At 40.3% G+C, this 14,206-nt stretch overlaps 1 protein-coding gene and 1 pseudogene across 2 annotated transcripts in view; both read left to right on the top strand.

Annotated features, from left to right (window-relative positions):
• The window catches only part of GOLGA5 (golgin A5), a 30,175-nt gene extending 16,490 nt beyond the window's left edge, over positions 1–13,685 (top strand). The window contains exons 8-13 of one of the 2 annotated variants that reach the window (XM_033108765.1): positions 1,066–1,194; positions 3,312–3,410; positions 6,873–7,098; positions 9,085–9,190; positions 11,729–11,792; positions 13,113–13,685. In XM_033108765.1, coding sequence (XP_032964656.1) covers positions 1,066–1,194; positions 3,312–3,410; positions 6,873–7,098; positions 9,085–9,190; positions 11,729–11,792; positions 13,113–13,193 — 705 coding nt within the window. In that variant the 3' untranslated portion in view covers positions 13,194–13,685. The remainder of the gene's footprint in view (positions 1–1,065; positions 1,195–3,311; positions 3,411–6,872; positions 7,099–9,084; positions 9,191–11,728; positions 11,793–13,112) is intronic. The other variant, XM_033108766.1, reaches the window with a different exon arrangement.
• On the top strand, positions 4,026–6,853 carry LOC117023692 (high mobility group protein B1-like; annotated as a pseudogene).
• Positions 13,686–14,206: the final 521 nt, after the last annotated feature.

Raw genomic sequence — 14,206 nt, 5'->3', positions numbered from 1 at the left:
GTTTGAAGAAATTTAGGTGTGGGGAAGGAGAGGGACTTCTCGTGACTAGTAAAGTGCAGAGCTACTATTAGATCCTTTGTCTGATTCCAGAGCGTGTGTGCTTCACCACGGCACAAACTTGCTGCCTCTCAAGAAGTCATCTGATTTAGTCAGATTGGTTACCTTCTGCTAACCCTGAAAACTCAGTGGCAGGGGAAAATAATTGTACTTACTGCTTTCCGCTAAATCCACAAAGTTGTGTAAATACAGAGTATGAGTTACACTGTGATTATGTGGGAGTACCATTAATCTGTCAGTTCTTTCAAACAATATGTGACTGGAGATGAGTATAAAACAGAGTGTGTTATACCAAAAGATAAAAAGCAAAATGAGATGCTGATTTTAATCTTGTAGTACTGTATGAATGGACTTACGCCTAACCTGTATGGGGATAATACAGAAACCTAGTCACATTCTTTGTTGCTAGTAGATTTCACTAGAAATCCAGAGGGTGGTTTTTGAGTTTGAAGACCTGAGAATAGTGACACCAAGTGAAGACATAAGAGTAAGAAATATGGGAAGATCCCAAAACATAGTAGTAATAAAGCTAAAAAAAAAAAAAGGAAATAATATGCAAACATAAAATAATATGCTAACCTCAAGTGATGTGAGAGAAAAGTTTTGTTTTCACTGTGTGTTGATTATTTATGCACACAAAAGCTAATTATAACCTCCAGTTGCAGTGAAGTCCTTTTTGATGTTGTATTTCCATTCTTTTTGAAATTGTTAGCTTTTGAATAAAGATATAAATCTCCCAGTGAGCCACACTGTGCTCATACGCATTCAGCCAAATGGCATATGTGCTGCAGCAGCTGTGGTGTCCTGTTCATTTCTCTCACCATTTGCTGTGTCACGTAATGAAGTGTCAGTTTGTATGCTCCCTTTAGGCTGAGACCATGTCTTGTTCCTTTCTATCCCTCCCGTGCCCACTGAGCCCAGCTCATGGTATGAAATGATTGTTCGGTAAATGTTGAACTGAACAGTTAATGAATGATTGCTCTCACAAGTAAGGTCCTTTTTCTTTAGGATATGGAGGCTCAGCAGGTTAGTGAAGCAGAATCCGCAAGAGAACAGTTACAAGACCTGCAAGACCAAATAGCTGGGCAGAAAGCGTCTAAACAAGAACTGGAGGCAGAACTGGACCGACAGAAGCAGGTAAGGGCTTTAGATCGATAATTACTGAGGAAGACTGTCTGCCAGCAGCTTGCTGCCATTCTCCTGGGATGGGCTCAGAGAGTTCATGGTAAACAGGACCCACGTCCCTCCTGCTGTATTGCTCTCCCACACTCCTCATTGTTTTAACAGATGAAAAATAGACATACAAAATGGTGATGGGTCCTAACCTAATATCACACAACTAATTAGAGACTAGACTAGAACCCAGGATGCTTGTCCCAAAGCTCTTCCTACTGCCCTGTCTGTGTTATTTTATCTCCGTGTCAGAGTGTGTATATTATAGAAAATGTAGAAACATCAGTTGATTTTCATATTTTATTACACTTGTACTTTCTAGGAACAGCAGTGAATGTTAGTTAATAGAAATATAAATACATTACTGCTCTTTCTATTTGAGAACAAGTGCTTATACAGTCACATTTAAGATTATATTTCATTGTTCACTTGACAGTTGTCTGCTCCCCAAGCCAAATTCTTCATATACTTACGTAATAGTTTCAGTATTAACACAGTTAAACATGCTTACAGCCACATTTTCAGAATAGGATTCTGTATCTAATGTTAATAACACCTATAATTTACTGTGTGATGACATTGTTACAGGCACTTAGTTTACATTCTCTTATTTCATTCTCACAATAGAATCACTGTTCTCTTCATTCTACAGAAGAGAAGGCTATTCCAGCTTTGCATTTTTTATATTCTTTCAGGATTTTTTTCCCATTGGGATTTATCATTTCTGAAACGGGTTGTATTCTCAGAGAAATGTGTTTCTGTATTATGAAAGTAGCACTGAAATCTGTTTCCTGGGTAGGAAGAGAAAAATTCAGAGTAGCAGCCTGCCAGATACATCATAGGCTGTCTTAATTTAATTATAAGATTAGCTGTCCTTGCAGAAATTGCATTTTAATTTATTCAAGGAGCTATTATATACTAAAAGGCAAAAATGTGATGTTCTTGATGGTTAGTGAGATAATTTTCATTTTATTATGGCAGCTGGTGTTAACCACATCACTTCCATTGCCCTTGGTTAAAATGAGGGAGTTAAGTAAAGGAAAGTGGGGCTGAATGTAGCTATAGACTATTTAGTAATCAGATGTTCTAGATGTAAAGTACTTAACCTTGGGATAAAATGTCCTGTAGTACTCCTTAATCAATTTAAGTAATTTCAGCCATAAATTTTGTGCTAGCCTAGAGCTTAAGAAATTAGGCATACCTTCTGTACATTATGATTCTCCTACCCTAATTAACCTTCCTCATGTTCTCTTTCCTCACTTATCTCAAGTTTTAATCTGTGACATGAGCAGGTTGAACTGAATGTCTAACATAGTCTCTAGCAATTTAATTCCATATCACATTTACATCTTCATATAGCTCCCTTTACTTACTTTGTCAGCACAAGTTAAGCATAATGCTTTTTTCTAATTGACGTATAATTGACATACAATATCCTAGTAGTTTTAGGTGTACATCATAGTGATTTGATATTTATATACATTATGAAATGATCCCCATGTTAAGTCTAGTTACAACGTTATTATGCTATTATTGACTATATCCCAGTGCTGCTTAATACTTTTGAAGATGCTTAGCCAATTGCTCATTCTTTCTTCCCTGAGACGTGCTTTGCTCTTAAATTCTGACGTCACTCTAACTGATTATATCCATTGTACAAACTAGAGGTGCATTAGGGCAGTTGTTAGTGAATCTGGGGGTACTTCTTTTCTTTCTCACTTTCGCTTACTGCTGTGGGAATGCAAAATGGTACAGGTATTTTGAAAACAATCCAGAAAACAATTTGTAGGAAACTTCCTTAAAGTTAGACGGACGCTTCTTATATGATCCATCAGTTCTATTCCTGCATATCTACCCAAGAGAAATAAAAGCATATGACCACATAAAGACTTGTGCTTGGATATTCATGTACAAATTGATACATCATACCGAAGTATTAACTTTTCATCAGACCCATTAAGTCTATGCATTTATTCATTCAGTGTTTACTCAGCAGGTATTGATTGCCTATTATGTGTCAGGCACTGTTTTAGGTATTGGGGATACACTCTTTTACCTTTGTGTTGTACCTCACTTTATAGGAATTCCGCTACATAGAAGAAGATCTGTATCGAACAAAGAACACATTGCAAAGCAGAATTAAAGACCGAGAAGAAGAAATTCAAAAACTCAGGAATCAGGTATGCAGTGGCAGTCACCGTTTAGGAAAAGATACCGTGTAAAGCTACAGTTTTTAAAAAGAACGCAGTAAGACCTTTCCCCGTATTTTCATTTGAGTTCTGTTGCAGTAGTGATTTTATTTTCAGGCTAATACAGAATTTTCATCTCATGCCATGTAAGTCTGAATTTGCTGTTTTCTGTGGCTTCCTATAGAAGTATCTAGTCATCAGTCACCTGAGGAGATGTGAATTACCCCAACATTTTGTACCTTCTAACTACAATGGTGGTTGGGGTGATTGCCAGTTTCGTAACTGTGGTTTCTCTTTCCTAAGAAAAAGGCATGATAAACCTTCCTATTAACAACTGATAGGTCTTTCATAAAGTCAGCAAGATGTCTTTTAACTCTGAAAATGTAAAACCTATAGAAAACAACTTATCTATCAACAAGTAAATGGATAAACAAATTGCAGACTACTCAGCAATAAAAAGAAACAAATTCTTGATACAACAACTTAGATAAATCTTTTTTTAAAAAGCCACACACAAACGTATTTCTGTGCAGTACACTGAGCACCACAGAGACAGAGCCGGGGCAAGCGTGAGTCAGACTAGCCCTGGGCGACTCTGCTCGCTGAGGACAAATCATTAAACACGGCAGAGGAGAGCCTAAGAAGCCGAGAGGCAAAGTGTCATCATCATGCGCGTTCTCTGTGCAAACCTGCCGGGAGCAGCACGAGAAGAAGCACCCAGATGCTTCGGGCAGCTTCTCAGAGTTTTCTAAGAAGTGCTCAGAGAGGGGGAAGACCACGTCTGCGAAAGAGAAAGGAAAATCTGAAGACATGGCAAAGGCGGACAAGGCCCGTTATGAAAGAGAAATGAAAACTCATATCCTCCTAAAGGAGAAACAAAAAGGAAGTTCAAGGGTCCTAATGCATCCAAGAGGCTTCTTTCGACCTTTTCCCTGTTTTGTTCTGAGTATCGCCCAACAATCAAAGGAGACCACCTTGGCCTTTCCACTGGTGATATTGCAAAGGAGCTGGGAGACATGTGGAATGACACTGGTGCAGGTGACACGCAGCCTTACGAGGAGAAGGCTGCTGAGCTGAAGGAAAACTGCGCAGAGGATATAGCTGCATACCAAGCAAAGGAAAGCCTGATGCGGCCAAAACGGGAGTTCTCAAGGCTGAAAAGAGCACGAAAAAGGAGGAAGAAGAGGAAGAGGAGGAAGATAAAGAGGATGAGGCAGAGGAGGAAGATGAAGAAGTAGAAGAAGATGAGGATAAGTTGGTTCTAGCGCGGTTTTTTTCTTCCTTGTCTATAAAGCACTTAACCCCCCGTACACAACTCCTTTTAAAGAAAACAATTGAAAGGTAAGGCTGTGTAAGATTTGTTTTTAAACTGTAGTGTCTTTTTTTTGTATAGTTAACACACCACCGAATGTGTCTGTAGATCGCCCTGTCCTGGTGGCATTTCCAGTAGCCACTTACTTACCTTGCTTGGTACAGTATGGGGGTTGTAAATGGCATGGAAATTTAAAGCCAGTTCTTGTTGGTGCACAGCACAAATTAGTTCTATATGGGGATGGTAGATTTTTCATTTTCAATAGTCTCTGATGCAGCTTATACAAAATAATTGTTGTTCTGTTAACTGAATACCACTCTGTAATTGCAAAAAACAATTACAGCTGTTTTGTTGACATTCTGAATGCTTCTAAGTAAATCCAGTTTTTTTTATTAGAAGAAAAGTATATGGTATGATTCTATTTATAGGAAATTCAAGAATAAACAACTAAAATCTTGTGATAGAAGTCAGAGCAGTGGTTGTGTGGGAGAGACGGAAATGTTCTGTTTCCATCTGGGTATTGGTTACACAGCTACACGTTTGTCAACCTCATTGTATGATTAAGAGCTGGGTATTTCACTTGTATGTAAGTTTTACATCAACTAAAAAATGCCGAAGTATTAGTTAATAAGGGGATCACAATATAACCCTAAAATGGAGAGTTCCTTTTTAATAGTTAGTAAACCTTAGCTTATTCTCAGTATAATCCTGTTGGCAGTTACTTGTTGTGGACCTAGCCCTGTGCTTAATTTGTGGGAATGCTGTAAGGGATTCCGGAGGAAGGAAGCTAATTTTCATTAAGTGCCAGCATGTGGCAGATACTGTGCTGGACATTTCATATGTTACTTATATACAGTGGTATCTCGGTTTTCGAATGTAATCAACGAGTTCTGAAACGTTCGAAAACAGCTGACAGCTAGGCCTCAGGATCTTGCACTCAGCGGAAGCTGCGTGACATGTTCGACTTCTGAGTCATGTTCGAAAACAGAAGCATTCACTTCCGGGTTTACGGCATTCATAAACCAAAATGTTCATTAATGGAGACGTTTGAAAACTGAGGTACCACTGTATTTAGGCATCGCATCCTATGAACAGGGAAACTGAGGCTCAGATTTATAGTTTGCCCCAGGTTGTAGCTAGGAAATGGCAAAGCTGGGTTTTTAAACTTAGGTCGATCTAGTGGCCTATTTTCACAATTATATTGATGCAGACAATATTTGCCATGATAGAGCTGCCTTATAGCTTCATTGCGGAGGCAAAATTGACTCCCATTAAACAGTGTTAGCAGAATGCCTGATAGATGCCAGGACAATCAGTGGGGTCTAAAAGAAGGCTGAGGTAAGCTCATGGATGGGGTAGCCTGAAAGGGCTTCAAGGGAGAGGCTTTGAAGGCAGGTAGAGTCCAGATAAGAGAAGAGGATGGAGTTTTCTAAACAGGGAAAATGTGAACAGCAGAGCAGAGGCTGAATGGGAGCCGGGGAAATGGTGATAGATGAGAACAAACAAGATGAAATGAAGGAAGTTACTAAGAACCAACTGTCAGCCAGATACTACTGGGAAAAGTCTTATTTAATGTCCCTAAATACCACATATAGCAGGCACCGTTATTCTGACTTAACACGTGAGGAAACAGATTCAGAGAGGTGGAGCAATTGTCCAAAGTGAGAGAGCCAGGGAATTGCACAGCAGAGATGAAAACCTCAGACAGTGGTCTCTGCCCTGCATCACAACTGTTGAGTTATGGAGAATTTTGAATCCAGGTCAGAAAGTTTGAACTATATCCCAAGGATCAGTGCTTTCAAATATTTTTGACCATGATGTTACAGTAAGAAATAAAGTTGACATCATATCTCAGTACTCACATGCACTTACAAAACTAAAACAGAAGTTTCACAAAATAATACTCTCACATACCATGTGTTGTACACTCTGATACGTCCCAGTCTATTCTATTTTTTTAAATGTGGATTGTGACCCACTAATACATTTTGAAAATCACTTCTACAGGCAAAGAATCATTATAGTTTTGAGAAATCAATCAGGGCCACCATTTGCCTGTGGGAATGTAGTAATGTGGCTTCCATGTTGTATGACTTTGCTTTGGTTGTATGTAATAAGTTTACGGACACTTTGTCTTTCAGCTTACCAATAAAGCCTTAAGCAACAGCAGCCAGTCCGAGCTGGAAAGTCGACTCCATCAGCTGACAGAGACTCTCATCCAGAAGCAGACCATGCTGGAGAGTCTCAGCACAGAAAAGAACTCGCTCGTCTTCCAGCTGGAGCGCCTTGAGCAGCAGATGAAATCTGCCACTGGAAGTGGTAGTAATGGGTCTTCCATTAATATGTCTGGAGTTGACAGTGGCGAAGGTGAAAAAAAAAGAATCTCAAAAGAACATTTTGTTGCCTTAATTTCCAGCCTCGCTAATTCAAACACGATTTTGAGATGTTAAATCACTGATCTTTGAAAAAAAGTTTCATCACGTGAAGCACCGGCTTTTCTCTTGGTGTGAGGCCTGCGCCATGTGCTGTTTGATGTGATCGTTAGTGAATTGGAGTGATTAGCACTCGTCACTAGTGTGGGACCTGGAGAAAAGACACCTGAGGACCAACAGTCCTGTTGAAACGTGTAGGACACTCACTCAGTAGAGAGGGACTTTCAGGAATCCTAAACCAAGTCTTGCTTTAATAATCTCCAGTCCATAATTATGAATATTAAAGCTAATACGTAGTCACATAACTATATCCACGCTCTATAATTTTAATAGAGAAGTCTGTAGATTCCCAAAATACATTATCAAAAAGAACGTTAAAGCTTTTAGTATAAGCGTCAATAGATTTAATCTTAGAAAGTCCTTTTAGACTATTTTGCTGTATATGTTTGTAGTACCTGTTTTATTGATTTAATTTTTTTCATGTAAATAAATTTTTCTTAGAGTAAATGATTAGAAGTGGAATTGCTGGGTCAGTAGGTATACACATTTGAAGGCTTTTGATTTTTGTTGCTAATTCAGCAAATTATTAAGTGCTTATTTAATACCAAGTATTGTTCTAGGCATTAGAGATACAGTGGTCAACAAAAGAGACCAAAATCTCTGCCCTGTGGATCTTACATTCTGGTATCATGGGGTGAGGAATATAGGTGGAGGAGACAGGCAATAAACGAATTATGTGAGATGGTGATATGTGCTGCAGAGGAAAATTAAGCAGGGGAGGGAGACACTGGGTGCTAAGTGTGGGGTTGGGATTGTAATTTAGGGTGGTCAAGGAAGACCTCATTGAAAAGGTGGCACTTGATGAAAGTCCCAAAGGAGGTACGATAACAGACTATGAGGAGATCTACAGGGAAAATGTGCAAAGGCCCTGAGGCAGGAGTGTTGCTGGCATGGTGCAGGAACAGCAAGGAGACCAGAGCTACTGAGGTAGATTGACGGGCGAGTAGTGAAAGGTGAGTTCAGAGAACTTGGCGAATACTGTTCAGGGCTGAATAAAGACTTTTCCTCTGACTGAAGGAGGAGCCATTGAAGGGCCTTGTGGAAGTGACTGATGTGATCTGCGTTTTAACAAGATACCTGTGGCTGCTGTGTCCAGAATAGACTGCAGAGAGCTAAGAGTAAGGCAGAGGGCCAGGGAGGAGCCATTGTATTGATCCGTGTGAGAGGTGGTGGTGGTTCAGACCAGAGTGGGGATTGTGGGGGTTTATTTTAAAGGTGAGCTGACAGCACTGGCTGGCAGATTGGATGTGGAGTTTGACAGAAAGGAGTCAGGTTTTTAGCCTGAGCAGATGGAAGGATAGAGCTGTCATGTATTGAAATGGAGAAAACTGAGGGAGGAGTAGGTTGGTAGCAGGGGCAGGAAATCAGGATCATGGGTTTAGGTATGCTAAGTCTGAGGTATCTGTTAGCTCTCCAGGTGGAAGTGAGGTAGGCGATTGGACAGGTCTGGAGTGGAGACTGATCTGGGCTGGAGATGCAAATGCGGGAGTCATCAGCTTGTGGGAAGGGTGTCTGGCCTCACTCTCACCAGCGTAGGAATTAAGTGCTCATGAATGTTGACCATCGGCAACACTTGGTGTTTGTAAACTTGAGTTTTGGCTAATGTCATGGGGAAAAATTTCCAAGTTTTAGCATTTTGATATTTTTGGATATGGAAGTTTAAACATTTTATATAACCAAATTTATCTGGGTTTTGTTTTGTTTTTTTTTTTTATGGTTTTATCTTCTTTGGATATAATGCTTAGAAAGTTGGCCTTGAGAATTTCTTCCATATGTACTCTAATGCATATTCAACTATAATTTTGTTAGAAAGTTCATTTTGGTGTCTGTACGTTAATTCATTATTTTGTTGTTTAAACAGGCACACGTCTACGAAACGTCCCTGTTCTTTTTAATGACACAGAAACTAATCTGGCAGGAATGTATGGAAAAGTCCGCAAAGCTGCTAGTTCAATTGACCAATTTAGGTAAGCCGTGCCAGTGACGATGAGTGATGGACCATCCACTGTTCTTATAAGCTTTCCCAGTGGTTTCCGTCATCGTGAGTCCCACCAGGCAGAGCTAATTACTCCTTTCACGATATTTCAATGTCATGAGCTTGCTTTAAGAGGTCTGCCAGTGCCTCTGTTTTATTGAAGATGAGTAACCCTGACATTTCTCCTTTTTTTAAAATTCTATTTTAAAAACTCATTGAAAAAGTCTATCTCATGTAAATGCATCCATGTGCCTGTGTTATCTCATTACTTTATCATGTGATTAGAATAAAAGATGCTACTACATATAAATGAACAGTATAGGGGTGGCCGGTTAGCTCAGTTGGTTAGAGCGTGGTGCTGGTAGCACCAGGCTGGTTCGATCCCCACATGCGCCACTGTGAGCTGCGCCCTCCTTAAAAACAAACCAACAAACAAACAAAGAGTACTCATATATATGGTTTATGTAGACTACATAACTTATATGTGTTATGTATATTTATAAACTTCTTATGCTCGTAGACATCTATCTTACAAAGAAAATGTTTCAGCAGTTTATACATACCCTTGATAAAGTCCATGTCTAAATATTCTACTTAACTCTTCTGTCTTGTAGTGATTATAATTAAATACAGTTTTAATGAATTAGGGTATAATAGAGCAGTCTTTTCTTACCTTTTGTGTCAGAATGCAGTGCTGTCGTTAAAAAATACACGGAGTATGATTAACTAAGATTTCTGAAGCCACAGCCTAGGATGCCACCACAGTCATTGTCTCAAAATGATTAGGCACATCTGTGAGGTGTGATCATAAAATACGGTAGTGTTTAAATAAAAAAATTTATCACACTAAAAGACACGTTGCCATTAATCCTCCTCAAACTACTCCCCCACACTTTGAACACGTTTATTCCATCATTCCTGCCACTTTCTGAAGCAGCTCTGGAAGTCCTCATTCGTGAGTGTCTTTACTTCACCCTCTGTCATGACGACACTCTGTGTCACACATCGCTTCTGGTACAGCAATTTCTGTCAAATGGAAACATTGCGGTGTGTCCTCATCCACCTTATTCACTGGGTCTGGTACCGTGTGACTTCTGGCTCTTCCCCAAAGTCAGAATGATTCAGGATATCAAGGCAGTCACCACAGCACAACTAAAGACACTCACAAAAGAGGACTTCCAGAATTGCTTCAGAAAGTGGCAAGAATGATGGGATAAGTGTGTTCGAAGAGAGGGGGAGTATTTTGAGGGGGATTAATGGCAATGTGTCCTTTATTGTAATATTTTTTTTTAATTTGAACATTTCACCGTAGTTTTTGATTACAACTCATATTTCTTTTTTTTGCCCCTTTCTTCCGTCCCCCTGCCCCTGCCCCACTCCGGTTCAAGCTGTTGTTTCTCAGTCTAGTTGTATAGGACATAGCTCCCTGGCCCATGCTGGTGTTATGAGCCTTGCGCTCCACCGGCTGACACAGTCGGTCGCCAGTCATCGGTCAGCTGCTCACGGCCGCTCACGCTGGCTGCCGGCCACTCAGGCTGGCCACCAGCCGCTCATGGCAGCACACAGTAGCCCACGGCAGCTCTCGCTGGCTGCCAGCCACTCACGCTGGCTGCTGGCTGCTCACGGCGGGCACACGGTAGCCCGCGGCAGCTCACACTGAGCTCCGGCTGCTCACGGCAGCCCAACTCCAGGGAGAGCCATTGTTCACAATCTTAGCTGTAGAGGCGCAGCTCACTGGCCCATGTGGGAATCGAACCTCCGACCTCAGTGTTAGGAGCACAGCGCTCCAACCACCTGAGCCACAGGACCAGACCTACACTTCATATTTCAACTATTCACGTATTCAACATACAGAATTTTTGGAGAACCTACATGCAAAGCATCGTGCTAGTGGCAATGAGAGAAGCAGAAAGACATAGAAGCAAAGTGTATTTGCTTGTACATGTATCGATCTACATAGAGAAAAAATGTTGCAAAGAGGCACAAGTAATAAAGTCTGGACATGATATTGCTTCCTTCCCACACTTTACTTCATTTGTTTAAGTGTTACTTGAATTTCTGTAGTTTTGTGCCTTTTAAGAAGCATGTGTCCATGCAAAAACTTCCAGATAGATTAGCAATTTGCATGGTAATTCCAACCATTCTTTTTTCTATTCATGTGTTTACAGTTGCCTTATCTTTTGTAATTTCTTTGGTTCCTAAAAGAAAAATGACTCAGAGAAAGACCAAGTTTGCCTCCTACAGTTGTAGCTGAAGAAATAAGAAAAATAGCTTATGCTACAGTTTAACAGCCAAGCCCCGAATAATAATGAAGTATTTGTTTACTACTATGACATTTCCATACAGTTATTTCAAATAATCATTTGACAATCTACTGTAAAAAAAAACCAAATCTTATTTTATGGTGGCAACATAAATAGTTTGAATGAGTGAAATGTTTAAAAGCATTATTAGATATTACCACAGGAAGATTTGTTTTGAGTGTAACTCTCTTCTCTTTTCCTCTCCACGCGCACCACCATTTGCATAGTATCCGTCTGGGAATTTTTCTCCGAAGATATCCCATAGCACGAGTTTTTGTAATTATATATATGGTAAGTAAACTTGTTTGAAAAAACAATGCTGCACTTGATTTTTAACTAGTTTTTTTCAGCTGCTGGTCTTTTTAACTAAAAATTTAGCAACCAATTTTGAAAGAGATAGAACTCATTTTTGGTATTTAATATTTTTTTCCCTTAAAATATGCAAGTGAAGTTTACAGTTTATTATGTCTAAAATATAAATTGCTCAAAGCCTTTTCCTACAGTAAAATGAACTTTAGTGCAGTTTAGTAGTTACATCCATTTCTAAGCTCCTCTGATGATAAAAGTGCAATATAAAATAGTTGATTTCACTTTTGTCTTGATGTAAAGTTGCTTTAATTGTTTTCATGTGTTTTGCTTTATTTTCTAAAAGGAACTCAAGGTTGATTTATTTTGTTTCAGATTTCTTAGCGCTAATATGATAGTTACCATAGTTAAAGATGCCATTTCATGTGTCCTGTGAGCCTAAACAGCTTAGTAACTGTTCTGAATGGGGATGTTTAAAAGTAGTTGAGTTGAATTAAGACAGGCATTTTTCTTGAAAAGAAATAAAAGCTTATTTAGAAAGAAATTTCTCTGTGATCCACTAGAGGGAAGAGTTATTCCTTTAAATAAAACGTTTTTAAGAAGACGGGTGGGGAGAATGAAGAAGAAAAAATTGAATGGCATCAGAAAGGATTCAGAATAAACCCACATCCAGGTTGACTTCCCAAGTGTTGGAGATGTGGAGAAACACATGCACCATCTGTGGGCATGAGAGGTGACGCTGTACCCACAGAATGGCAGGGCCCTGAGGGAGGGCACCTCGGTCATCGCAGCACTGCCTCGAGGGAATTGGTGCGAGTGTTCAGGTCCTCTGAACCTGCTGCATCATTCCTGGCAAGAATGTCTTCCCATCCCCTCCTCACCAAAGCGTGGCCAAACCCCCTTTCACAACATCTGCCGTAACTGCCCTAAAAAGCCTTTCCAACCAACTTCATGTACGTCTAGCAATTGTAGTCACGCTGTCTGCATTGTAACCAGGCGATCGGTTGTGTATGTGTACGTGTGCGTAATGTGAATGCCTTGAGGGCTCGAGTCCTCTTGACTGAGAACCTGTAGGTATTGCAACTCTTGATGACCCTCCACTGATGGTTTGCACATCTGTTTCCTCATTCTTAATCCGGTAAACATGTCCCGAGCGCAGACAGTGTTGCAGATCACTAAGGTGCCCGCCACAGGAATACAAATAAGGACCAAGAAGACATGTTCCTGCCCTCAGTGCGCTGCCAGGGGGCCGGTGGTGAAGATTGACTTATTGACTAATTCATAAATTGTTTGTTCTCTCTTCAGGCTTTGCTTCACCTCTGGGTCATGATTGTTCTATTGACTTACACACCGGAAATGCACCATGACCAACCACACGGCAAGTGAAGTTGTGCCAGCGATTGCTTGTCGTTTTCCAGACTTGCAGTCTGCGGAAGGGTCAGTTGCCTATAATTCCTAAGGAGGGCACGAGTCATTATATCACTACAGCTTTTAACTTTTTAAATTATTACACAAGTACTCTGCTACCTAAGGCCTCCTCTAATGTCCTTCAAATGGTAAGAGTTTCTGAAACAAAGACAGTAATTTAACAGGCTCAGCTCTGCTGCTTCTGAGGCTGGTGGTTCAGTGTACATATGTATACACACGAGATGCTGGGTTGTTCACCTCTGCGCAGACCGTTCTGTGTCGTAGGTGACACTCAATATGGGCTATAATCAGGGAGACTAATTGTATTTAGTGATATAAATAAAATGTTTTCTTTTTTGATAATTCAGTCTGCTTTTGTATTTTCATATATTTAACTTGGCAAATACAGATTTACTTTTACATGTTAAAGGCCTGGTTGGTATAAAGCTTTTTATAAACACATAAATAAAATTTACTGTGCATTTCTTTTTTTCAAAATGATACTTTGTCATCCCCATCAAATAAGACCTTTCTGGCGGGGCTTTAGTGATAGAGCCAGACAGCAGCAGCTGCTGTCACCTTGTCACTGCTGTCACCTTGTCACTGCCCCGTGCCCAGTGTGCGCTGCTTTCCTCGCTCCCTACCCCCACCGTGCCATCTTCCTTGGTTCTCACTCAATCACTGCCTTTGTTCCTTTTCTCCAGCTATACTTCAGTTTGGCTCAGGACACCTATAGCCCCTTCTTGGAGCATTTAGGAATCCAGTCTGTTTTAGCAACCTTTGCATTTTTAACACAGTCCAGTGCAGAGACGTTACAGAGTTATTCTTTGAAGAGAAACATTTTCTTTGCTTTGAGTCCAATGTAATGTCTGCTTTGGCTTTCCTTTCCATCTACACGTCTGGAGTCTTTGTCCTCTGGGCTCTGGTGGTCTGTCTTCATATGTGAGTAACATACGTGAGTAACGTTGGGCTGTGCAAGGGTATAGTCAGTC

The sequence above is a fragment of the Rhinolophus ferrumequinum genome, chromosome 6, assembly GCF_004115265.2.
Source record: "Rhinolophus ferrumequinum isolate MPI-CBG mRhiFer1 chromosome 6, mRhiFer1_v1.p, whole genome shotgun sequence".
Taxonomy (NCBI): Eukaryota; Metazoa; Chordata; class Mammalia; order Chiroptera; family Rhinolophidae; genus Rhinolophus; species Rhinolophus ferrumequinum.
Note: the sequence above shows the minus strand (reverse complement) of the source record. Positions and strands in the feature narration are given on the sequence as shown.